At 37.0% G+C, this 27,124-nt stretch overlaps 5 protein-coding genes across 5 annotated transcripts; 1 reads left to right on the forward strand and 4 right to left on the reverse strand.

The window, feature by feature from the left end:
* The first annotated feature begins 5,056 nt into the window (after positions 1-5,056).
* Positions 5,057-7,207, forward strand: LOC125587833 (DELLA protein RGL2-like). The gene has a single exon (XM_048759079.1). The coding sequence runs from the start codon at positions 5,334-5,336 to the stop codon at positions 6,963-6,965; it is 1,632 nt and encodes a 543-aa protein (XP_048615036.1). The 5' UTR covers positions 5,057-5,333; the 3' UTR covers positions 6,966-7,207.
* A 561-nt stretch (positions 7,208-7,768) lies between these two features.
* On the reverse strand, positions 7,769-10,937 carry LOC106450538 (U-box domain-containing protein 7). The gene is made up of 2 exons (XM_013892219.3): positions 10,161-10,937; positions 7,769-8,796 (listed from the first exon to the last, which is right to left on the reverse strand). The coding sequence occupies exons 1-2, from the start codon at positions 10,553-10,555 to the stop codon at positions 7,983-7,985; spliced, it is 1,209 nt and encodes a 402-aa protein (XP_013747673.2). The 5' UTR covers positions 10,556-10,937; the 3' UTR covers positions 7,769-7,982.
* A 226-nt stretch (positions 10,938-11,163) lies between these two features.
* Positions 11,164-12,259, reverse strand: LOC106454440 (polcalcin Bra n 2). Its single transcript, XM_048759080.1, has 2 exons — positions 12,123-12,259; positions 11,164-11,734 (listed from the first exon to the last, which is right to left on the reverse strand). The coding sequence occupies exon 2, from the start codon at positions 11,715-11,717 to the stop codon at positions 11,466-11,468; it is 252 nt and encodes an 83-aa protein (XP_048615037.1). The 5' UTR covers positions 11,718-11,734; positions 12,123-12,259; the 3' UTR covers positions 11,164-11,465.
* LOC106454439 (mitochondrial inner membrane protease ATP23) lies at positions 11,886-13,339 on the reverse strand. Its single transcript, XM_013896557.3, has 5 exons — positions 13,028-13,339; positions 12,735-12,856; positions 12,515-12,652; positions 12,353-12,436; positions 11,886-12,259 (listed from the first exon to the last, which is right to left on the reverse strand). Exons 1-5 carry the CDS (start codon positions 13,131-13,133, stop codon positions 12,125-12,127), a joined length of 585 nt encoding a protein of 194 aa, XP_013752011.2. The 5' UTR covers positions 13,134-13,339; the 3' UTR covers positions 11,886-12,124.
* Positions 13,340-15,024: 1,685 nt separating this feature from the next.
* LOC106453352 (protease Do-like 7) lies at positions 15,025-23,909 on the reverse strand. The gene is made up of 24 exons (XM_048759078.1): positions 23,505-23,909; positions 23,006-23,076; positions 22,683-22,817; positions 22,508-22,566; positions 22,368-22,404; positions 21,921-22,046; positions 21,534-21,623; positions 20,931-20,996; positions 20,782-20,838; positions 20,594-20,659; positions 20,221-20,328; positions 19,848-19,928; positions 19,394-19,443; positions 18,855-19,020; positions 17,999-18,469; positions 17,476-17,658; positions 17,298-17,403; positions 16,837-17,007; positions 16,677-16,756; positions 16,360-16,587; positions 16,059-16,274; positions 15,702-15,859; positions 15,485-15,596; positions 15,025-15,380 (listed from the first exon to the last, which is right to left on the reverse strand). The coding sequence occupies exons 1-24, from the start codon at positions 23,788-23,790 to the stop codon at positions 15,216-15,218; spliced, it is 3,288 nt and encodes a 1,095-aa protein (XP_048615035.1). The 5' UTR covers positions 23,791-23,909; the 3' UTR covers positions 15,025-15,215.
* Between the last annotated feature and the right edge of the window lie 3,215 nt (positions 23,910-27,124).

The raw sequence follows: 27,124 nt of genomic DNA on the forward strand, positions 1-27,124 counted from the left end.
AATAAGAGATTGAGATTATAAGTTAAGGAATTGTGGTTTTAGAATTTGGGGTTTGGAATGGAAAGAATAGATTGAGGTTAAAGGGAAGATGGGTTTGGGGTTTGGAATATATGAAGTAGAAGATAAGGAAGATGGGTTTGGGGTTTCGGATTTTAGGGATTTAAACATAATCCTCGTAATTTCCTCGTAAAATAACGACGAACTTAAAAAATAAAGAACGCGGGAGTCGTTAATTCCACGTAAGCCGTATTCGTCGTAAAAAACTCGTAATAAGAAAACGCGGGTCTCGCTCATTCCCCGTAAATAAAAAAACGGGCCTCTCTATTTCCTCTCTAATTTGATTAGCTTAGGGTAGATTAGGTGGTTAGTGTAGGGAATTTAGATACTGGAATCTATTTCCTCTCTTAATGACCAATTAGGGACTACCGTTGTAATATTTGAAAAAAAGAAAAGAAAAAAGATACTGGAATCACAGGTGGGAAGAAACAAGGCGAGACCTACGTAAGTCTAGCCTTGTCTCCGCCCACATGTGTTCCAATATCTTTCTTCTCCTTCTTTTTTTCAAAACTTTCTAATTTGAGAAGGAAACTGGTGAGTAATTATCTCTGATTTGAGAAGCAAATTGGTGAGTTTATCTTTGATTTGAGAAGCAAACTGGTGAGTATTTATAGGAAATTTCGAAAGGTTTTACGACCAATTAGCTTCGTCTCATTCCTCGTAAATAAAAAAGTGGACCTCGCTAATTCCTCGTAAATGGACGAGGACGTTACGAGGAAACCAAACACGGGCCTCGCAAGTTCCTCGTTAAAGGGAAGATGAGTTTGGGATTTGGAATATATGAAGTAGAAGCTAAGGAAGATAGGGTTTGGGGTTTGGGGCTTCGGATTTTAGGGATTTAAACATAATCCTCGTAATTTCCTCGTAAAATAACGAGGAAATAACGACAAAATTAAAAAATAAAAAACGCGAGACTCGTTAATTCCACATAAGCATAAATCGTCGTAAAGACCTCGTAACCGGAAAACGCGGGCCTTACTATTTCCTCGTAATTTAACGTGGGCTTTACGAGGAAACAAAACGCGGGGCTTTGTAATTCCTCGTAAATTTACGAAGAAATTACGAGGATATCTAATCTCTTATATATACTCGCGAGAGCTCACACTTTCATTTCGTCTCAACTTCCTCTCCATTTCGTAGCAATGGTAACTCTCTCTAATTTCTCTCTAATTTGATTAGTTTAGGATATATTAGGTGATTAGTGCTAGGAATTTAGATAGGTTTACGGATTTTATGTTAATTAGTGTTGATTAGGTGGTTAATAATGTAGGGAATTTAGCTAGATTTATAAAAATTGTTAATTATAGAATTTGTTAATACTGTTGATGTTAACTTCAAAGATTAAATTTTTTTGCAGGGCCTTTGAAAGAACATGCTTACTCCCCATTACAGAGAGTTGTTCGGTGAGCCTGGTAGTCGTTTAGACCCGTCTTCTTTGGCTCCTGGTTCTTCTTCAGCTCCCGGTTCTTCGGGTCCGGAGACTGTCCCCGAGACTCAGTCTTCTCAGAGAGTCTCTAGGTCGCCTTCTTCTAGTGCACCATCGGTTCTTCATGTGCCTCCTCCGATGGCTCCTCCGACGATGCCTCCTCCTGTGCCTCCTCCGATGGCACCTCCGATGTCCGCCGAGATTCATCCCGATTTGATGGTGCCTCCGAGTACTCTTTACTCGCAGTACACTGTCGAGGACCTTCTCGGTCAGCCAGGCAGAGAAGGTTTATCAGTCATAGACCCCGACCGACCGGACGAAACTTTGTGGTATGTTATATTAATTATTTTTTTTAATTCTTTTAAAATTCTTTTATAACATTAATAAATAATTTATACTTTAAATTTGTTTTTTTTTCAGGTTTGGGGTTGACGGATGTCTTGCATCGGACGTAACCGACACGATCAAAAGTTACTTCTCCATGCCACATCCGAACTGAAAAAAAGACGCCGATCTACATCAGAAAAACGTGGTTCAAAATTTACGATGTAAGTTACTATTAATTAATTATATATACTTTAATTTTTTCATGATTTATATATTTTTTTTAAAACTAATTATTAATTTAATTTTTTTTTTACAGCAAAAATATCATTGGTCCATGGGGGTCAATGAAAGGGTGAGGAAAGTGTTTTACGCGAAGGCGAAAGTTCGCTTGTTAGACACGGTCTCCAACTGGAAGGGTGACAGGATCGTGAAGGGGTAGGAGCGTGGCAAACCCGCTGAGCTCACTACGGATGTGTGGGATGGCCTCATCTGTTATTGGTGGGGTCCTGACGCCATTAGAATCGCCCAGTCTTGCTCTGCCTCCCGTAACACGGTAGATGAGCACGGCCACGGGCCGATGCTTCACTCTACGGGCCAAAAACTCCACGCCGGTGTCCGTTTGGAAATGGTAATTAAATATTTTATTTACTTATTTTTTTAATATATATTCTAACTTTCTTAAATGTTTTTTAGGCCAAAGAGACGAGACAACTCCCTTCTCTTTTGCAACTTTACGAGAGGACCCACAAGAACAAGGCGGACCAATTTCTAGATGGCAAGTCCGAGCAAATCTTCAACGACTTGGTTGCTCGGGTTGACGACCGCAGACCCAGCTGACCCAGCAGTCCACCGACGGATTACCCGCCACCTTATCCACACTTGAAGTGGATAGGATTTACGAGGAGATAAATTTTTATAAATTTTTATTTTTTTTATTATTCATTTAATTTAACTTTAAATTTTTACGAACAATATTTATTTTTTTATTTTTAAGGTTGTTCCTAAGAAAAAGGGACGTACATTAGGGATTGATTCCGTCAACGATGTTCCGAGAACGACATCGTCTTATGGTCAGAGACGGGATGAGGAAGTCACTGAGCTGCGTAACGAGTTGGCATCGACAAAAACTGCGTTCACAGCTCGTATGGGTGGAGTCGAGGGCTTCTTGGACGTTATAGCGGCCACAAATCCGGAATGAGAGTCCATGTTGAGGAACATGCGACAACAACATCCCATTCCAGGCGAGTCATCCGGCACACATAACGAAGCGGATGTTGCGAGAAGGAGTGAAGAATTCTACCAAGCGATGAACGACCCTTAGTTCTTTTTTTTTCGTTTGCTGCATTATAAATTCAAAACTTATTTATATATAAAATAACGAAGTAAATTAGTAGCTAAATTACGACTTATTTACGTGGAAAGTTTACGAGGAAATGACGAGGAAGGTTAAGCGAGGTATTTACGTGTATTTTACGAGGAAACGCTTTCGAGATATTTACGTGTAATTTACAAGGAACTTCTTTCGAGGTATTTACGAGAAAATATAGTGACCTCCTTACGTGGAATGATTACGTGATCTTTACGACGAAATGATGTACTTCGTCTTTATGACGAAATGTTTTTCTCGCGGCGAGGAAATATGCGTTACGACGAATGAGTAACGACGAAATGTGTTCTTCGCTAATTCCTCATAAAACCTCTTTTACGACGAACTCACGAGGAATACCACCGTCGTTAATCTCATATTTTCTTGTAGTGATTCTTATATTCCAAAAGGATCTTTTCGGTTTCAAAACGATACCACTGTACCAAAAAAAACCTTTATCAATTATGCATGCTGTCTGCTGTCTGCTGATGTGTCTATATTACATATGTATATAAACGGCAGAAAGAAAATAATATGAATCTAATCAGTGAAAGTAACCCTTATGTTGTCCACGTCTCGTAGGCTGTTTTTCTCTACGTGGCACATAACATGTTGCTCATGTGTCCACCTCACAAGCTGTAGTTTTATCTCAATGAACAAACTAATACAGAAAACAACTATATCTCGCCATTATGATTCGAATAAAGATTCTCATCGTCATAAAAAATGGGAGGATACTATCTTTCGCACACTCGTCTTATAGAGACCAGTTTATAATTGATTATCTACTGAAATATGACTATACGAGTTTGGTTAGATCCTTAAAAATCAATGTTATGACATGAAACCTGCTGAAAACAAAAACTCGTTTTCTCTTCTTTTTTTTTTGTTGCTATGGATGTTTTCTTTAAATCCAAACAACATAGGATTCTTACTTCAGTGTATAGTGGAACTTAATGACACCATCATGTTGGCTTCGATTTTAAAGCTTTGCTGACTTGCAGTGTGTAGATCATAAGTTCAGATGATTTTACGATTTCATATAATTTTATATTTGATAATTGATTAAGATATTCAATTTGACGATTAAGATCAGAGAATGAGTAGAAATTAGAACCATACATCTATAGGAAAATGGATAAAACTATTATTTTTGTTAGTAGCAAAATATAACAGCATGTTTCAATGAAAATATTGTTTTTGAGTTCTACTAATTGTAAAAAGGTCATTAACAAAATCCATTTTCTTAACACGCATTTGGTGCCGTCTTGGATTAGGAACAAGGAAGTCGTATACAAGAATATGACAATATTCAATGCCTTTTAAGAACAATTAAGTCATAATCGTATATAAGACTATGACAGTCCATTAAAGACAACTTTACACTACACACCTTTGAAAATCATACCAACAAATCTCACGAAAGCACACCATAACCTAAAACTTTGTAAGTTATAAAGTTTGATTGGTAAAACAAAACAAAAAAACGATTTTCCCCAAAAAAACAGTCAGCCAAATATGTAAACCATATGATTCATAAGCTTAACCGGCTTATGTGACATTTTCGACACATATATCAATTTTTCAACTTAAACACCCAGTCAAGTACAAAAAATTACTATCAGTTGCTACTCATATAATTCACCAAGCCAAACTACTTATTATTCAACTGTCAAATATTTGAAACGATTTTTTTTATCATGACTCTCACAAACAATCCGATCGTTTAAATATTTTAGTTTAATTAAAACCATTATTATATGGACTCTTATTATATTACAAGAAAGAAATATCTTGAGGGAAGTGAAAAGAGTAAAAACTCTTGGAGTTAGGAACATGAAGTAAGAGGGAAACAGGTGCCAAACTATACTGGCAACTACTCTGCGCTCTCCTCATCTCTTAAACACACACTTAGAGTATTCACTTTTCTCATTGGACCTCTCTCTTTCACTCTCGTGTTTATATATTGTTCTTCTCAGAATCTCTCCTTTGTTTCCACAAATTGTCTGTAACCAATCCCTTAATTATTTTCTTTTTAAAAAAATCCTCATTAAAACCTTACCTACCCATGAAGTAAAGTAACCCTCCTTTCTTATATCCACAAAACTCATTTTCTCACATAAATTTCATCAGTCTCTCATCACCAAAGAAGGAAAGATGAAGAGAGGACATGGAGAAACGTGGGACCCAGCACCACAATCCCAACAACCGTCTGGCTCCTGTGAAGGTTCTTCAATGGCGGATAACATCAAGGGCAAGATGGCTGATGACAGCAACATGGACGAGCTTCTCGAAGTTCTTGGCTACAAGGTTCGGTCTTCCGAAATGGCTGAAGTAGCGCAGAAGCTTGAGCAGCTTGAGATGGTGTTGTCTAACGATGACGTTGGTTCCACTGTCTTAAACGACACCGTTCACTATAACCCTTCTGATCTCTCTAACTGGGTCGAGACCATGCTCTCCGAGCTCAACAACCCGGAATCCTCGGATCTTGACCCGACCCGGATTTGCGAGGATAGGTCGGAGTACGGTCTGAGCGCCATTCCGGGTCTCTCGGCGTTTCCTAAGGCGGAGGAAGGTGCTGACGAGGAAGCTAGCAGCAAAAGGATCCGACTCGAATCAGTCGGATCCTGGGGAGAGTTGACTCGCCCTGTTGTGGTCGTTGACTCTCAAGAAACCGGAGTTAGACTAGTTCACGCGCTGGTGGCGTGCGCGGAGGCGATTCAGCAACAAGATCTTAACTTAGCGGACGCGCTCGTAAAAAGCGTGGGGACACTCGCGGCTTCTCAAGCTGGAGCCATGGGGAAAGTCGCTACTTACTTCGCCCAAGGCTTGGCGCGTCGGATTTACGCAGCAGACCTCTCGGGCGGTTCCTCTGTGGGCCCCTCGTTCGAAGAGGCTTTGCAGATGCACTTCTACGAGTCTTGCCCTTACTTAAAGTTCGCTCACTTCACGGCGAACCAAGCCATCCTCGAAACCGTTACGACGGCGCGTAGAGTCCACGTGATCGACCTCGGGCTCAACCAAGGGATGCAATGGCCGGCGTTGATGCAGGCCTTAGCGGTTAGACCCGGCGGACCTCCGTCGTTTCGTCTCACCGGAGTCGGACCGCCGCAGACGGAGAGCTCGGACTCGCTTCAGCAGCTAGGCTGGAAGTTAGCTCAGTTCGCTCAGGCGATCGGCGTCGAGTTCGAGTTCAAAGGCTTAGCGGCGGAGAGTTTATCGGATCTCGAGCCGGAGATGTTCGAGACCCGGCCCGAATCGGAAACATTAGTGGTTAACTCGGTTTTCGAGCTCCACAAGCTATTAAACCGGTCCGGTTCGGTCGAGAAGCTTCTAACCACCGTAAAGACCGTGAAGCCGAGTATTGTTACTACGGTGGAGCAAGAAGCGAACCACAACGGCGTCGTTTTTCTCGATAGGTTCAACGAAGCGCTTCACTACTACTCGAGCTTGTTCGACTCGCTGGAAGACAGTTACACCTTACCGAGCCAAGACCGAGTCATGTCGGAGGTTTACTTAGGGAGACAGATAGTTAACGTGGTGGCGGCGGAAGGAACCTATCGGGTCGAGAGGCACGAGACGCTGGCGCAGTGGAAAGTCCGGATGGGATCCGTCGGGTTTGACCCGGTTCCTCTCGGATCCAGCGCGTTTAAGCAAGCGAGTATGCTCTTATCGGTTTTCGCCGGGGGAGATGGATACAGAGTTGAGGAGAACGACGGGTGTTTGATGCTAGGGTGGCAGACGAGGCCACTTATTGCCACGTCGGCGTGGAAACTTGCCGGAGCGTAGAGATGAAAGAGAAAATAAATGTTTAAAAGTAGGGACCGTAACTTTTAGCTATGTTTTACTGTTTTAACCCAATCTTTTTGTGTGTTTTAAATGTTTTTGCCTAAATGTTTTTACATCTTTATCGTTTTGGACCTTGTGCGTAGAAACTGGAGAGAAACGAGTAAAACCTTGTATCGTAGCTCGAGCTAGTAGTTCTTCTTTTCAAAGCTTTTCAATAAATGGAAGGATAACGTTTTTTTTTATATGTTTATAATTTCACCCAGTGTATATGTTTTATATTAAAATCATTTGTGTGATATTTATCAGTATTTGGACTGTTTCGTTTTGATAACATGGGGGTGGGGGGTGGGGGTGGTGGTGGTGAACGTGAGCGTTTCTGAAAAGGCGGATCCAAAACGTACTTTCAGTTTCGAGGACTGATGTCAGCCTTTGTGTTGCAAGATTTTCTTATCAAAATATCTTTTGGTACGTTTTTTTTTGTTTTGAAACATTAAAAGAGCAAACAAATTGTTCTGTTCTCTCTCTGTAGTATGGGGCTGATGATGTAATAGATAGTCAAATTGATCTTCACGTACGTATTCAAGTTTTAAAAGTGAGTGCGGTGATGAAAATCGATGTACCTCAAATTAAATGGGCTCCTTCAACAAAAGACTAGTTTGGATCTAAAGCTGGATGATTATCATTCTTAAACGTGATGCATGTGATCTTGAATAAAAAATGTTATTTCAAAAGAGAAATATCTAACTAGTAGTCTAGTAGTGAAAGCTTGATGTTGATGTCTAAACTTCAATGCCGTAACAACATGATTGAAACCTTTTATTTAAAATTAAAAACGTTTCTATAGAGATGTATATGTACACACACCAAAGACCTTTTATTATGAACAACTTTTTGAGTAATAAAAGAAACCAAGTCACTGAGAACCAGAATGCCGGCACTGGACTGGCATATATATAGATATCAATCCTTCAATCTTCATCACCCTTTATGCAGAATCAAACCTCAGGAAATGCTGTTTTAGGGACGGACAAGAGTGGAAGCACGTTCTTGTAGATGTCTCAAGCTCTTCTCCATGCTGACTTGCACCATTTCAGCTAGCATCTTCTTCGCCTTACCTGACTGATCATCTCCGTCTATGTGAGAGATCAAGCTCGACACTATGTTCTCTATTGTATCCGGTTGAACCTCTGATCTTGGACTTTTTGAGTTCCTTAGTAAAGAGAGAAGTCTTTGAGCTTTGGTCCGAGACTTCGATGTTCCTTGAACCGTGAGCTCAAGCAGTCCCGGTATTACACCTTCTCTGAGAATCGGCTCTCTGTATTTACTCCTATCGCTTTGGCACAGTGTTAAGAGAACGCCAACCGCGTGTTCCCTAGCTTGTAGCGACCCGTTTTCAAGAACCTCCACCACCGCAAAAACTCCTCCTTCGTATGAAACTAAACCTGTTCTCGCCTCCTCGCCAGAAACTATTAAGGACTCTATGAGGGAACAGCATTTCTCAGATGTTTTCGATGATTTTTTACTTGATTTGAGAAGACTCAGTATCGGTAAGAGTGGTTTGGTGGCTATGATCATGCTCAGGTTGGTGGAGAGCGTAGAGAGGTTGGAAAGTGCCATGACTGCATCGACTTTAGCTTGTGGGCTTCCGTGTTGAATGACTTTCACTAATAGAGGAATCACTCCATTAGCTCCAATGATGGGTTTGTTGGTAGCGGAGGCTGAGAGTGTGAGCAAAGACGCAGAGGCATATTCTTGAAGTGTTGTGCTATTACATTGCAAGAAGTTGATGATTGGCTCTAATGCACCTGCTTCAATAATGCTCACCTTGTTCCTGAAATTTGAAAAATCAACATCAAAACTCAGAATAGTCTTAAAGACAATGACAACTTAACAAATAGACTTTAGTGCATTCAGTTTCTTAGTCATATGAATTGTAATCAAGGGGAATAGAGTTGTAGCCCATCTACCTAACCTCTTAGGACAAACCAAGCCGACCTAAAGGTACGGATTGTATTAAATAATGTTAATAGACACGAAAATTTAAGTAGGGAAAGGATATTTAATGAAGGAGAGGAAAAAGTGAAGATAAAGAAAGGCTTTGAGGTTTAGCTTCTCTGCTTTGTTTGCACCTCTTTTCTCCACTTAATAAAAGAAAAGTGATGATAGTAGACCAAAGAAGAAATTGACTACAATACACGGTCGTTTGCGTACAAATTAAGGAAAGATTCAGCAAGCAAGTGAAAAAATGTATAAAATACTAAAGTCTGGTAAAGCAAGGCCCTACTACGGATGAACAAATTAAATTTAAGTTAGGCAAAACTTATTCATACCTGCCCCCGTAAAGCAAAAGAGTTAGTTAAGCTTCAGTTGATTTCCATCTAAACTACTACTTGACTTAAAACCATCCTCTGTTATTTTCTTGGTTTGCCACATACCTCAAATGATAAAAAAAAACCTAACTGGATCAAGATCCGTGAGATGTCATCACTTTGATGTAACTAAAGAGGAAGGGAATTTGCGGCGGCATAACTAGTGTCATGATATTCTTCTCTATGTGTTTTAGGGAGATAAAAAAAAAAAAGATTCTTGTGTGTTTTGGTCTTATCTAGCAACTTGATTCGTTGCTTTCTTATGGAATGTCAAGACTAGGGAGAAAAAAAGAAAGTAAAACAGGTAAGGTAACATGACTCTCTCTAGCTATCATCCGCAAGTAGAAGAAACCAATCAAACCTCGCGATTAGTAACGATAAAAAGGAATAGTCAGAATTCTCCAGAAACCGCATAAAACCAAAGAACAATTTAAAAAAGTGAGAGAAGGAATAAAGAAAAGAGTATCTACGAAATATCCTGTTCCCAAAAAAAAATGGATGAACCCTAGATAATTCTCAATTCCCAGTAACAAAAAAAAAAAAAAAAAAAAAAGAGGAACACACACACAAAGGGAGCTTAAAGGAGGAAGGATAGAGTACACTCCAAGCATTTGGATAAGATGCAGTAAAGTTGTTGGATCCACCCAACCTGATGATAGAAACTGCTTAAAGAAAACAAAGCATAGTTCGCTAAGATCGAGAGATTATGCAGATTGTCCAATCATGGAGCTATTGGATATAACCTCTATCCAATCGTCTACGTAAGTCACTAATCAGATCAGCGTAACGAAAACAGAATCAAGGAAAGAAGAAGAACGTAACGTACTTCTCGTCTTTGACGGCGAGGTTGAGGAGAGCGAGGACAGCCGCCTCGTGGTGCGACTCGGGCGATTCGAATCGGAGCATGGAAACGAGCGGCTCGACGGCCTGGGAAAAGTGTCGGCGGCATCTGTGCGACGTCTTGGTCAGCCGACGGATCTCTTTGGCCGCGAACAGCCTCGAGTCGGGATCCTCCGATCGGATTAAGCTGAGAACTCGCTGGATTGAGGCGGAAGACGACGAAGAAAGGGAAACGGAAACGGAAACGGACGTGGTGCGGAGCAATTCGTGGTCTACATCTCCGCCACGTGGCGAGTCGCAGTCGTGGCTCGTAGCGGTTGATGATACGGAGGAAGAGGAAGAAGAAGAATCAACGGTGGAGGTTGCTCCGGCGAGGTCCATTTCAGAGAGAGAGAGAGGCGGAAAGATCTGTTTGAGAAAGAGAGAGAGAGAGAGGTATATGAGTAAGTGCGTTGGCCAACGGTTACATAGTACGTGTACATATATATACTACACCAATTGCAAAAAAAAAAAAAAAAATTATAGTCAAATATTTTAATTTCTGGGAATTAAATTTGTTTTTAATATAAGAAACATTAAATTCCAAATTATAGAGAAAGACTTTTAAGGGATGGCTACTATTTTTCTTTAAGTTTTTTTTTGTATCTTTTAGTTTTAATTTGTAAAAAAAGAGATATTTTGAACAATGATGTTTATGGGCCAAAGCTAGCTGAGAGATTTTATTCTAATATATGTTTTGAATAAAGTATATATGTTTGTTGGTCCTCAATGTTAAAGATCAGTTGGCAACCATTCTTTGTTACATTGTCTTTATCTTATGCATAGACATATTTGGGCTAAAGGTTGAAAAGTACATAAAGTAGGGGAGCCTCATTTATATTTGACTGGTTTTATAGCATTTTTTTAACAAGAAAAAATATGTTTGAGGATATTTAACACCCACAGCATTCATTTAGCACAATTGATAATATATATTCAGATTTTCACAATAAAAAGACAAATTAAAATTTGATTATGAATAATTGAATACATCATTTTCTATGATTCACTATTTTCAAAATCAAATAATAATTCAATACATTCAACTACCTTTCTAAAGTTTACAACTTATCATCATTAAATAATGAAAATATATAAGAACTTACAGTTATAATTTTGAAATATTAAAAGCAACATTTCTATTTTGAAAACAGGGGATTTATTATTAATATATCACTAAGTTACAAAAACAAATTAAACATGATTAATTCTCAAATCATTTTCAAGTGAATTATAGATTTTGAAACTCCACTTAGAAAATCTTGGCAACATCTTTCATGAGACCACGATTAGCACTTGCGAAATCAGAAAACTCTTGGTACGATATGTATCCATCACCATCGGTATCAATCTCGGCCATCATACGCTTAATGTCATCGTGTGTGGCCGAGCCAAGGTTCTTGAGAGCATCTCCAAGCTCGGTGGCAGAGATTTTTCCATCTCCGTTGGCATCAAACTTCTTGAAAACACGGTCGTGCTCTGCTTTCTCGGTTGCGTCAGCCATTGTTAATCAGTTTTCTTCTTTTGGTATCAAAGGAATTAGATGAGAACATAAAAGTTATATAAAGAGATTTGAATGTGAATAAGCTGAGGCTATGCTTTAAGTTAGGCAAGTCTAGGGAGGAAACTGAAGTTACTAAAATTAGAATGTGACTCGGTCCTCAATTAACAGTCATTTCAAAACAGTTTTATTTTGTTAAAAACACAACAATTTAGACAAATCTTCTGTCATTTTAAGCTTTATTTCGTAATGTTAGTATCATAGCAAACTATTCATCCATAGTGAGAAATAAATAGGGAAAAAACCAAAATGAATGACTGATCCACAGTTTTTTTTTGGCTTTATCTCCATCTTCAAAGTGAAGTCATAGAAACAAAAGTCTCTAGGGAGTATAAAGAGATGTATAACCTTCAAGGAGCTCTGTCGAAAGGCTTAGTGTCCTTGTAACAAGTATCCCACACTGCTTCCATAGCATCTTTCGCTGCTACTTCAGAGCAATACGGGTTGCCACGAAGAGATTTCAGCACTCTTCTTTTTATACATTCCTTTCGGAAAAAAAAAAAACAACAACCAGGTTCATATCAACAAGAACCATCCACAAGCGTTTGTAATGAACTAACTAACTAATAGTGACTTACTTGTTCATGCCCTCTTAATTTAATGAAACCCCTCAAAAGTTCTCTCTTGAAATGGCAATCTCCACTTAGATGACCTGCACGTATCTGTTTTAAAGAACACACATTAACAACCTCAAACAAAAAGTACACGTTTAAAAAGCTTTTAGGTAACAGCGTAACAACCTCGCTGCAAGCATGGTGAGCGCAATTAGTCCAATCCAGATTCTTGGCGCGGCACTCGTCATAAGCATGGATCAACTCATGTATAACCACTTGGTTCACTTCATCTTGAATAGTCAGGTAGTTACTGCACACAGTGATCTTCAAACAAACATAGATAAACAAAAAAAACTGAGAATCAAAAAAAACATTAAAAAAAAAAAACAAAGAAAGTCTTTACTACCCCTCTGCCTTTGGTGTAGCCACCAGCTACAGGACCAGTACACACAACCGCCTTGACGAAGTTATCACCAACTCTGCACCCAGACTTCTCCATCTGCTCCATCAGAAACTTCACGATCGGATCTATTTCAATGCATCATCATCATTATCATTATCATCATCAAATGAAGATGTTCATAGAGCCTTTAGACTCTTGAGTGATTCTAAAACCCTAAACCCTAAGATTGATCTAATCAAACAACCAATGGATCTAAGATTTTGAGAAGCTGAAACGAGAACGAGAGGCTTATATACTTCGAAAGCTTCGTTGAATCATGCCCTGGCATTCTTCGATGGATCTACCGCGGTTCCCTCCGAGGTTCAAATCGGAACCTGAATTAGGAGAGGCTGCATCTTCCATTTCTGCTTAATCGGCGGTAGAGTTCCTCGGAGCCGGAGAGTCGTGGCGGCTTGAGATCGATGGACAGACGGAGAGAAGGAAGGAGAAGAAGGGTATATGTGTAAATTACATTAGCATCAGTCACTGCACAGTTAAATGGGGATACCTGTCGACAGTTTTATTTGATTCGGTTTGCAAAACCACCGTATCAGACCGGACATGATCCGGTTTAAAAAGATTAAGCTGATAATGGGCTATGAGTATTTTAAAGAGGGTTCACAGCTAAAGGGCCGTGCTGATCCAAACCCAACACAGTGAACAACTGATAATCCTATTTTTAGCTGAATATAAAGTTGTATACATATATACCCAAATAATTATGAGTTTTTCATCAAAATAATAATTAGTATATATGTAGAAAATATGGAAAGAGATTTTTCATCATATGTTTCCTTATTTTTCTCATATTCAAATCATAGAGTAAATGCAGAAAAATTTAATAAATTCTAGAAATTTTGGAAGGAATTATTTATTTTTTATAAAATTTATTTTACATTTTTTAAATTGACAATCTACATTTTTGCTATGTTATCTTTCTCCTGAAACTATTTATTAATGTTTCATTTTTTAATATTTTATATTTTATATGCTTAACATGTGTTAAAGTAAAATATTTTCTTCTTTTCTTGTAAATATTAGTATATGTTAATTATGTCATCCAATGCTCAATACATTAACAATGCATTTAAACATATCCAAATCACAAGATAACATCAAATGTAAATCCTTTGTATTCTTTTTTTTGTGTGCAAATGTAAATCCTTTATATTCAGATCACTTACTTAATACATTTCTGTTTGGTTAATCATTAATTGGGCTATCAACTTATTAGATTTTATGTAGGATTTTAAAATCCTATAAATACAAGAACATAATGTGTCATATTTCCCACAAGTCTCAGGAATATAAAAATAAATCATATATATACCTATAATAAAAATGTCTCTAGAGAAGATCTTCAAGCGTTTTGACAAGAACAATGATGGTACAATTTCGTTGGGTGAGTTTTCTAATGCCGTTCTTAAATTTTTTCCCGGATTTTCTCAAGAGGATATCGAAAGGCGATTTAAAGAAATTGATATTAATGGTAATGGTCAAATCAATGCCAATGAGTTTGTTTTGTGGTTTGAGAAGATATTGAAGATATCGTTTGATGTATGTGACGTTGATGGTGACGGAAAGATAACGGCCGGAGAGTTGCATTTGGTGATGAAGACTATTATCGGAAAACCACACACCAACGAAGTCTGTGCCGAGCAGATTCGAATTGCTGATACAGATAGTGATGGTTGTTTGAATTATGAAGAGTTTAAGGCTTTGTTGTTTAGTGACTTCTAAGAAAGAGTGATAATTAAGCATATATCTATAATCTATGTTATCTATTATATTATGTAAGAAGGGTGGGCTTACAAATGATATATTCAGTTGTGGAAGTAATATAGTTTGATGTTTTTTCTTAGTTCTATCACTGAATATGTATGATTCAAATTTTCAAATATCTAAAGGAAGAAAAGGAAGAAGAGGCCTAATTTGTAATTATTAGGGTATCTCCAATTCAACACTATTTTTTTTTTCCATTTTAGAGTAAAAGTAAGTATGGTTAGAGCATTTTTACTCCATTGGAGATGCTCTTAGTAATCTACACTCAGTAATTTACGCTAAATTTGCTTCGAATATCTAAAAGAGCTATTAGTTATATAGTTTGATGTTTCTTCCTTGCTTAGTTTATAACCAGGGCTCTAAAAGAAGAAGAGACCTAGTTTGATGGCTCAGTATTCTATGCTAAATTTACACGATCAATAAAAACTTTTTAATTTCAAAACAAAAATGATAGTAAAATCATAGACATAAATTACGAGATGATCTTTTTTTTTTTAATTTGATCAATTTTTATTGGATGTAACATCCTTCTTAATTTTTTTCTCCCTGTAAATTGTAGTGACAGTTCTTCGAGTAATGTTACAATGAATATTTTGAATTAAAATATCGATAGAAATACAACAGTTGGATCATGCAAATATGATATGGCACCTAAAAGGTCTTTTATTTCAAGGCTTGCAATATGTTTCTCCGCCAAAGAGCAGTCTCTGGGTCGAACCTCAGCTCCCAAGTTGGCCAATAATGGAGATCTTGTTTTAGAGTCAACACTCGTGGCTTGCCGTTAAGATGAACGGTCCTTATACGCACAAACTGCCCGTGTTCTAGCTCCTGTTCGCAAAGAAACAATCTAAGATTAAACTTCAAACGACATAATCGCTTCAGGGCCAAAGTAAAAATTGTAAATGTGAGTTCTGTAAGGAGTGAGTCAAAACCTTGGTGGCATCTGCAAATGCGTTTAGATCAGGAGTCTTCTTCCCGTTAACTTCCACGATCCATTGAAGTGCATAGAGGCCATATCGGTTTGCGGGACTCCCGTGACACCATCTGAGAACAATTTTTTTCAGATCAAATCCAAGCAACTGATGAAATGATTTCTAGTCGGTTAAGAAGAACCAGGTTCTTTGTTGAACCAAATGTCAGAACTAGTACCTTGTAACATAGACACCATGACCTTCCTCAGGAAGGAATCCAAGAGAGCGAACCGCAGGGTGAGGATCTTGAACAACGCACCCGCACCAGTTTATCACTCTTGTAGTTCCATTTCCATCTCTTTTATCAGTTCCAACTACGAGCTCCATTTCTCGGCCCTGACAAACAACCAAGAGTCTTGAGTATCAACTAGTGAACCTTTTTTTCTTCACTTAAATTACGATTGTTTGTAAACTCAGGAAAATGATAGGAACTATTGTAACAGGTAGTGTGATCAATCGACACAAGGACTAAGATGATAACGGAGAAACAAATGTATAGTAAGAAGTCTCGAGAGCCAGGAGTTAATGGTGTCACCTGTCGAAGGATTGTTAGATTGAGATTCTCATCGCTGTGGGTACCCTTATCCAATGTTAGGCAAGCGGCTTCAATGTCATTGTAGCATGTAACTGGCATCTTATCGACTGCCAGAACCATGTCGCCTTGTTCTAGAAGATTTTCAGCTTTTGACCCTGCCAGGCAGCCTTTAACACGTAGAACTTGTCGTCTAACAGGATCCTTCTTGACTAGGATCTGTAAGAACAATCAATGTAGTATATGGATTTGAGAATACATAAGGTATAAATTCTACATAAGATATAAACAAGAAAAGGCTTACTTGGACCCATTCATCACTCAGACCAAAACTCCGGGCTTTTGAGAGCAAAGTAGGATACAACTCAACTTCCAAAATTCGAACAAGTGGCATTGGCCTTTTGATACCATTTATGAGAAGAGCTGGTCCATTTCCACCGGTTATGATTTTTTCAAGGACTTGACTGATCGCATATACCGGGATACCTCTGACAAACTGATGGTCTTCTGACGTAGTGGAACTATATTTAATCTGTGATCAATTCACATGAAAGCATCATGTTAGAAAAACACACACACACACCAAAAAAAATGTGTAAATTGCAAAGTGGGAAGATGAACCTGAGTCGAAAAGCTTCCCCAAATGGCCCGAATCCTCCCCTGCTCATCAGTCAGCGCTCCTGAAAATGAGCTACCAAAATCTGCAAAGAAAGAAAAAGATATGGTATTTGAACAAGTCTAAAGTAACTATATTTAATACCAGAGGTTCTAAATTCCTTACCAGTATCAAGCTCGATTACTTCCATATTAGTAGCTCTATAGCGGGGAGAATCAGCAGACCCAATGTTTAACGCTGCACATGGATTGGTTACAATAGATTTTCTTGACGTGGCTTGAAGGTTTCTACTCAATCCAACAAGATAGACTGAATCTCCACGTTGCAGTGCAGGTTCTGTTTAGAAAAAGACATTGCAACATGAACTCGTCCCATTAATTTGACTAGAAAAAGGAAAGGTTAAACGACATGCAATTGAAAGCTATATAAAACATACACATCAATTTAACAAGCCACCTTTTAACAAAAGGACAATCATATGTTATATAGCGATACCAAACACAGCAATTGTGAAACTTCCAAAAGGTTTAACAACAACAAAGCAATAGCCCAATGCTAGCCCCATCATCCAACCAGCATATAATTTGAACCCAAAGGTGCTTTTGTACAGATTCGTATCGACATACCAGGTAGTAGCTCAGCTGCACGAATGGCTGAAGCAGCGGCAGGACCCATTGCTAATGGATTATAGGCTATCAGAGCATAGTTGTGAACAGGATGAAGAAATACCACCTGCATTTCAGTTAAGTAAGATCAATACTAAGCTTCCTTCCATGAACTATAAGAGTCTCAGTGAAATCTAACCTCTCCAGGAATCTCGACTGGAAAAGCAGCAAAGGACAACATAACATCAGATGCAGAAATGGCAACAGTGTTTTTGTCCACCACAGCAAGTCCCATGCTCGAAGAATGATAAATAATGATGCCGGTACCAAAGAAATGTTGGGAATGTACACCATCAAGACTGCACGATGGTGGCACATGAACCTGTATAAGAGAACATAGTTTCAGCAGATGCAAGTTGCCTTTAATCACAACAAGAACTACAATCACAAATACCAGAAACATATTTAGCCCAGACAGTAATTTCAATCACCAGGTTGTACTTCAATGGTTTAGCATCCATAGATTATCATTTTTAAGACTTGTAGAAATCGTTACCAAATCTAACATGTTCTGGTGACATAATTTAAAGTAATACTTCATAGCTTTGGAGAGTAGGAACTCCGAACCTTGAATTCAGTTTTGTATACTATTTCATTCAAGTTCAGCCACAAAGCCAGAATCCACTGCGACACCCAAATTTGAGAAAGTTCTTAATATTTACCTCAAACATGACAAGAGCAGGCTCAATAGCACGTTCAGCCAATGAAGCATTAGCAGAAAATGCTGTTGCACCTTCGTAGTCTCTTAATACCGTATTATCTGTCTCCATTGCATCATCAGATTTTAATTCACTCCCATATAAGGAAGCGTTTGCAACAGTTCCATCTGAAGAATCATCTTCCACTCTTTGTTTCTTTGCTTCTGAGCCAAAATCATTCTGATAACCATCGCCAGTAGAGGCTCCCATAGTAGCCGCAGTATCAGTAACCCCACGAAATTCATGCATGGGGTCTGTATCGTGATGGCAGAGAGGAATATTTTGGCTTATAGGCAAACCATTAATACCAATAGGTGGTGAAACAGCAGCAAGTTCGATAGCAGGTTTCCCATCCCATAAGCCAGTACTGTCATTACGGGTATACAACTGTGGAGGAGCGTACCATTCATGACGGTCGATTGTGACTAACACAGACTGCAGGAAATGAAACCCGAAAATAAGTACTTTCTCATTTGAGTAAATATTATAAAAATCAATAAGAAACATAAATAACCATGCTAATGACAAGAACACTGTTAAGACAAAACGACCCATTGCGGAATCATAACTTTAGAGATATATATTTTCTATAGACAGTGATCATAGTGATCTATCAGTATCACAATAGCAAAAAAAAAAAAATAGAGAAGAGAGGTAATATTGTCACAGAATCAACAGATTGCATGCAAGAATTCAGATGCCAAACGAGAGTAGACTAACAAATTATCATATATAAATGCTACCATCAATGTTTAACAAGCATAAAGTTATAGTGAGTTAGGACGTCTAACTAGAATAATTTTTAAACAACGTATATCACCTTCTTGCGATGACGGTCGGTGTGAGACATATATTCCAAGGGAACACGAGCACCCCTAGAGAGCTTTGAAAGGACGGATACTAAATCCGCTAGACATGAAATATCCTCGTTAGCAACCTTCTTTATGATAGCATGTCGTGGGACCCCAGCTCTAAACAGCATGTATCTGCATAAAATAGTTCATCCAAGTAAATATAATTTCTGAAAGTGCAATCATTTGCATTCACAATAGCTCACATGTAAAAATATTGATACGTCAGTAACGAAAATTTACGAATAAGGTAACAGACAGACTAGATGCTGAAACGTGAACTATCTTAAGATCTCTGATGAAGAGAAAAAAAGTGCATTTTCAAGACTAAATGGGGTCTAAGAAGAAGTTACAGCTGACCACTTGTACCGAGTATGCAGATAAATAATTTTTAGAATTAAAAGAACATATAAGGAAAGATTATTTTCTGTTGGACTCGCTCTATGAGCGAATTGCACATGGATCAAGAAAATGTGAAACTTTTAATGAAGGAACTTGAGAGTCTTACCCAGGATCCGCGACGTACGCCAAGCCACAAGGAAAACGAAAGTTACGAGCCTGATAGATCAAAAAAATTTAAGATCAGCTTATGCCCATGAGAGAGTCAGTAAGTATAACACAGGTTACGAATAGAATAAGTAGCAATCTGGAACAATTTCCAACTGATAGCACATTGACAAATTCCAGGATTATACAGTTAGAATTACTATATTCACAAAGAGCATCACCTCTGAAGATATATATTATGAACCAACTAACATTTCAGCTTAATATCTTACTTTGGAAACAAGAAAGTGCTTTAAATCATCAATTCGGTATATCAATATGCAAATTCATGACAGATAGACCCTAACCTAAAGACTAACCCAAAAAGACAACAATTCACCTATAGGACACAAGAATATCATGCATACATGCACAGAAGCAAAAAAGAATCAGATATATATTTTCGTCATAGTTACCTGCTGATAAGACAACGGATGAATTATAGCACCACTTACTTCCAGGAAATGATCTGGAGTGATTGAGTGTAGATCCTGAACCTGTGTCAGGAAATACATTAACACAAGGATTAAGATCTTTATGAAAGACAGTAAGTATCAATCACATTTAAGCTGATTATGAAATCCTACATCTAATTTATCCAGGATTTCTCAGGGAAAAGGAAAAGGTCGGCAAGAACGAATTTAATGTTCAACAGAAAAGAGAATAGACGGCTACATGTGCATCTTACATCTACTCTTTGCTACTACTTTTTTTAGCCGGTAAAAAAATCCTAGAAGACTGCCGCGTGCATACAAAAATCGAAGTTAGAAATAGAAGAATGGAACTCACCGACACATTAACAGTTAGTGGCTGTCCACCCCTTTCGATTTCTAATTCAACTATCTGGCCAACACCGTCATCAATCAGATTCTCCAAGTTTAGAAATTGTGTAAGTACCTGTGATGATAATGAAATGCACAGAGAGAGAGAGAGAGAGAGAGAGAGAGAGAGAGAGAGAGAGAGAGAGAGAGAGATTTAGCAAAACGAGGAACATAAAGAACTAGAGACTGAAAGTACACTGATTAATAGGTTATATGGTCATGAAATAACTCATCTTTAAAAAGTGTGTTTCATACTCATGTGGCAACAAAAATATCACAATTCTAGATTGCTTGAGGAAAACCAAAAAAAAACTTCACTTGATGTAATCGAGATGACTTACTGTGCCGTTCACACGAACAAGAACATCTCCCGACTCTAACTGTTTATCAGCAGGGCCTCTTGGCACCTACACAAGTCAAGACATATTATATAAAATGAAAATTTCAAGTTTAGGCACCGCTTAAACAGTATCCATTTTCTTTAAAAATAATTATTGTACTGTATGTTATAATGAACCGAAGCACTCACAACAGAGTCGACAACAAGCATTCCGGTTTCCCCAGGTGGAGATGCATGCCGAACCACCTGCATGGCCAAGATATAGCAAGCTTAAGGTGTTACTGTGTAGCACAAGGAAGGCTGATCCATCCACGATGGTAAGAAGGAAAATCTTGTACCTGTTCAGTTCCGGTTCTGAGACCAAGTCGCCGTATCTCGTCGAAGCCTTTGTGAACAAATGTCATCTAAATACAAAAGCAAACAGATGAAACCTTACATAAGTAACCCCAGAGCTCACATCGGACTATAGAGATTGAGCTTCCTCTGTATCTCCAAGAATCTGGCAGTCGTGGGAAAATGGATAGAAATTTAACAGGAGACGTATTCCTAACAAAAGCCCTAACTAAATCACATCCCAAGGATAACGTTTCAAGTGTCAGTCACGGTATCAAAGTTCCATTCATATATCTAGCATGACAGAAATCCTTATAGGATTTAAAAGGAACGCAATTCTCTCTATGATTTGAGCATAACATTTGTTGAAATCGATCATACATAAATTATGATTATCAGAACCAAACTAAAACAGTAGTCTAAATGTTCTCCAGGCATATAAGTCGTGGAATCACATATGCATTCAATTGACAGACCATGTAATAGTATGGATAATTTTCCGGACAAGTTGAACCCAGCCACTTTAAAAAAAGTCAAGACTGATATTCATGGGAATGTTCTTAACTTCACTATGAAGAGTCTCAAATTCAGACAGGTGGAAAACAAACCTGAAGCGTACCACGGGGAATATGAACTGCTTTTGGCTTATCTGTGCACAAGTCGATACTTTTCTGAAGGAAACTCAACGCCCTGACAACCTTGCAAAAATAAAACCATACTTGATTATAAGTTATGAAATGATATGAAGCAAGCAACACTAAACATGAGACCAGGAATCATGTCTAACTCTCTCATTGTCTCCTACTGGATACTCAGGGCCATACTGGAAAAGAAGGGAACTCAAATATACGTGCAGTTTATTTGTAAAATTGTACTAACTTCCAGTTCATAATATGAACCATTTTCAGAAGAACAAGCACACTGAACAACCTTTAGATGGAGGTTTTTAGTCTTAGCTGAACCATGAATATGAGTATGAAAAATAGATTGCTTACTCGTTGAAGTGGTAGGAAGAAGGCTGATGCACTAGAGGTCTTGCTGCCTGCATTCAAGGCTACCGCCCTGCCTTGCCAATCAATGACTGGAGAACCACTTGATCCACCTTTAGTACCTGACGCTGCCTATAAACACAGAAGTGAACATATTAGCAAACACTAGCATCGGCATATGTGATAGGGTTACGCTCAAATAACAGTAGCATAAAATAGTTGAGCATTGCATGATAAGCTACAAAGAAGAAGTTTTAACCCTAGTAGGTGTGTATAAATGAAAATATGAGTGCATTTGTAGTGGAGATGGGAAATAATCACAAGCACGACAAGATTAGAAAAAGATGAAAACAAGGTTCCACAAAAGAGAGATAACATGCAATGATGTTCCAATAAGTTGGTGACTAAATGAAAGTAATAAATACTTAAGAGTAAAGACGGATAATCACTTACTTGCATGTAAAACGTGTTGAAGTCGTTATAACCATCTCTGCATCAAAAAAAAACAAATAATTTTTAGAGAACAAGTAGCCTAACATTTATGTTAAGAAATAAGCAGAACTATAAAAGCATGACGGCGAAACAGATAATACTTTTTATAATGTGGAGCATCCCTATCCAACCGAGCAATAGTACCAGCCAGTATAGAAACCTGCAAATCCACACCATTAACCAGAAGCATTACCTCCTCCGTCTAAACACTAAACAAAAACACTACAGATAATGCAGGCGTACCATGATTAATAAAGAGGAACCTATTTACGTTACCTTTTCTCCGCTGTCATTGCCAACAACCCTAATCTCGAGTCCAACAGAAGCCGCCTCTGGGGCAAGGGGGATTTCTTCATAACTCAGAAACTGTACTGCACTTGGATCATAAGAAAAGAAGCCAAAGTCATGGACCTGAAAAAAAAAACACAGTGTCAGCAAAGATTACAGAGCAAAGTATATTAGAAGATAATCATCATAGCGCCGTCTTCGCATATGAATTCGTAACAGAAAAAAGATGCACAAAGTGAAACCATTTCGCTCATACTTAAAAAAGGAAAACTGAAATCTAATCTAGGGATTTGAATGAGAGAGACACTTACCGGATCCCTATAAACAGGATAGATCGGGATTTCTTCTCGGTTTACAAACGTTGCCTCAGCAACTACCGGGCCTGAACAAGAAGATAAGGATACAAAAGTTAATCACTGGATACTAAATTGATTCTCAGTATACTTCTTCAACACAGAAGCATTGGCCTAGAATATAGAATCAGAACATTGTCTTCGTAAGCGACGACCTAATCAAACAGGTAATAGCTACGGAATCGCAATACCCTAAAGCCAATACAAAACAGAGGTTAATCGATATAAAGGTTAATCACTGGATACTAAATAGATTCTCAGTATACTTCTTCAACACAAAAGGATCGACCTAGAATATAGAATCAGAACATTGCCTCTCTAAGCGACGATCTAATCATCGCAAAATCCTAAAGCCAATTTCGAAGAACCATCATCGCCGCTAAATTAGCTGCCACCTAAGCTCATCTCTCGAAGATATTTCGATAAACAAATCAACGGAAATAGATTAAGAGCGCACCTGGCTTAACCACGTGGCGATTGGTGAGGATGATCCCACGCCTCTTATCGACGATAAACCCAGTGGCGTAGCTAGCACTGGCGGATTCGGTGTCGAAAGCGCGGCAGGCCGTTGTGCGGAGCACGACGACGGCGGGAACTACTTTGTCGAGAGCGCGGCGCCAGTCTTCGGCGGTGGCGACGGTTTCTCTCAAGGGAGGATCGATCTCTAAGCAGAAGTCGGATTTGATGCCAGTTTCCGTCGCCATTGATGCCTCTGATCCCAACATCTCCAGCGAATCTCCCATTTGGGGGCTGCGTGTTAGCTCAGCGGGAATGGGTTTAGGGTTTTCGGATCGGTTCTCTTCTCTCTTAAGGATGTCAAAGAGTTTGGAGGAAATGAAATCTGATGATGATAATCTTTCCTTATGTTTCTTACATAGAATTTAAATTATATATCTAAGGTTTTCATTTTTTAACCAATCAGCGTGCTAACATTTAAATCTCTAATTATTAATTTTTTTTGAAGGCTTAAAAATCTAATTGTTATATTTTAACTTTGTATCTATGAGAAAATGGAAAGATTAGAAACTTAAACATAGTTTATATGACTCGTTAATTTGGTAGTGGAGAATTTGCATGTCTAATGCCAATTACACAAAAGTCAACACCAGAGTCTTTGTTTTATTTTAAATAAACAAGACTTTGGAGTTTATGGAACTTTGCTGAATTTTTTTTTTCACTCCGCTTAAAAGTTAAAACTATTTTGATAAAGTGTGAAAACATTTTTCCAGTGGATTACTCGTAACAAACAGGTGATATTTTGTTAAACCAAATCAAATTTAGTAAAACGTATTTAAAACTAAAATGTTGATTGAAAAAATGTTAGATATTCAAAATTATATACAAGTTAAATTCAAAGTTATATTACTTACTTTTGATATAACATTGATTTTTCCATTTTAATATTATTAACAAAAAATTATAAGCAAAATACAAATTAAAAATGAGTAAAGCATAAGAAAAATATAAAATAAAAAGCAACAATCTAATGTAAGTTATGCAAGTAGTTCATAACACTTAATATAAAAGTTTATTTATCTTGTTATTATTATGTTTGTTTTATTTAAGTCTATAATGATAAAATTATAAAATATAGTTTTACAATAAACTTATATTTCATGTAATTATATAATAAGGTTTAAACTTATATTTCATTTGATTATATAATGAAGTTTTACTAAATACCTAATGTCCGTGAGTAGAGTCGATATGGTAGGTTTGGGATGGTATTGAAACGCCTTGGCATCAGTCAGGATCCCTTTAAATACTTGAAACATATGGTTTTCGAGAAGTGGATTCTGTAAAGCTGGTTGATCAAGTTTGATTTGGTTAAACAAAGCCTCATTGTTTGTTATGAGTAATTGATTTTAGTTTCTCTCTAAAAGATGTCAAAGAATTGGAGGAAATGAAATCTGATGATGATAATCTTGCCTTTCATGATAGTTTTATATTTCTTACATAAAATTTAAATGATATATTTATGTTTCCTTCAATTTTAACCAATCAGCATGCTAATATTTAAATCTATACGAGCCCCTCCTCGGACGGATTCCTCCAATTGTTATATTTGGACTTTGTTTATATAAGAAAATGAAAAGATTAGAAACTTAAACATAGTTTATATGACTTGTTAATTTGGTAGTGGAGGGAGAATTTGCATGCCTAATGTCAATTATACAAAAGTCAACACCAGAGTCTTTGTGGCACTTTGCTGAATTATCTTATTTTCACTCGCTTAGAAGTTAAAACCATTTTGATAAAGTGTGAAAGACATTTCCCCCCACTAATTATGTTTGATAATATTTAGATTCGTGAATGGGAATATTTTTTAAAGTGTTGATGTTTTTCATGTTTCGTGAATGAGAAACCCATGTAGATGCAAAGTGGTAGCGTTTGCAGCAGCCGTAGTAGTAGAATGGCTGGTGGGAGCATTGGTTTATATCTTTAAACACGCCAAAGGTTGACGCATCATGGGTCATCCGGCCACCCACGTCTATCCCAAAGTCACCCGTTCCATTCCCATATGATTTCAAGACCACTCTCTTGAGATTCGAGTAATTTTACTACTATAGTAGATGTTTCCTATGCATCATATATTGTATGTTATGTTTGTCAAAGAAAATGTTACATATGTTTTTTTTTTCCTTTTTTCTACAAACTGTAATGCTTCGCAAAAGGCTAATAAATTTTTCGTTCGTTCTCAGTTGGTTGAAATAAATGAATCATTTTAGCTAACTAATTTATGATTTTACCTAATTTGTACTCTTCGACTTTAATTGGTGATCATTAGATGAATGAAAAAACTGAACACAATAATAAATAATAAATCATTTTAATATATGGTTTTTAGTAATTAAATCCTTCAACTAAAGATGAATCGTAAAAAAATCCCAACTAAAAATCATATGAAAGAAACTCTCAATTTAGTAAGAAAAAACTCTCAATTAAAAAAAACTCTCAGTTTTAATTCTGTTAACATATGTTACGCTCCATCTAAAAAATGGTGACATACGTTAACGGTTTATAATGTTGAAAATTTAGTTGAAAGTTTTTTACGATTCAAAAATAGTCGAAGGGTTTTATCACTAAAAATCATAAAATATTTTAAAGTATTTTATTATCATTTATACATTGTTTTAGATTGATATAAGCCTTTAAAACTAATTTATAAATTTTAATAAATTCCTTTGTAACCAATCAATAAAGCTATATAAATATTTTAATACATTAACATATGATTAATACTATTTCACAACGGTTTATAATGTTGAAAATTTAGTTGAGAGATTTTTTTACGATTCAAAAATAGTCGAAGGGTTTTATCACTAAAAATCATTAAATATTTTAAAGTCTTTATTATCATTTATACATTGTTCCCTTGTTTTAGATTGATTTATAAGCCCTTAAAATAATTTATAAATTTTAATACATTAATTTATTATGAAATTAAATTATACATTCTAAATTAATAATTTTCAGCACGATTTACAACTTAAAAATATTAAATTATCTGATATTTGACAATAGTGATATAAGAAGATTTGTGTGTTTACATCGTCATTGTCAAATATCAAATAAATTAAAGTTTCTAAATTATATTAAGTCTTAAGTAGTGTCAAGGATAATTTATCTATAAAGTCAATCTTTCTATTTAGAGTACGACGCATTTTTTCCTATTTTTATGATTTCCGTCCTTTGGCTCATACTTTCTCCCTATTCTCCAAAAATAATATATGATTATTTTTTATTCTCATTTATTTCTGAAAAAATACGTTATATTTTGGTTTTCTTGATCAATAAAATAATATATTTGATATATTATTCTTGATTTATTGCATTACTTTATGTTTAAGTAGTATTACGAATAATGTTAGATTATTTTATCCTAACAAATAGCAGAAATTGTAAAAACTTATAAAATCGTTGTGAAATAGTATTAATCATATGTTAATGTATTAAAATATTTATATAGCTTTATTGATTGGTTACAAAGGAATTTATTAAAATTTATAAATTAGTTTTAAAGGCTTATATCAATTTAAAACAATGTATAAATGATAATAAAGATTTTAAAACATT

This window comes from Brassica napus, chromosome C5 (assembly GCF_020379485.1).
Source record: "Brassica napus cultivar Da-Ae chromosome C5, Da-Ae, whole genome shotgun sequence".
Lineage (NCBI taxonomy): Eukaryota > Viridiplantae > Streptophyta > Magnoliopsida > Brassicales > Brassicaceae > Brassica > Brassica napus.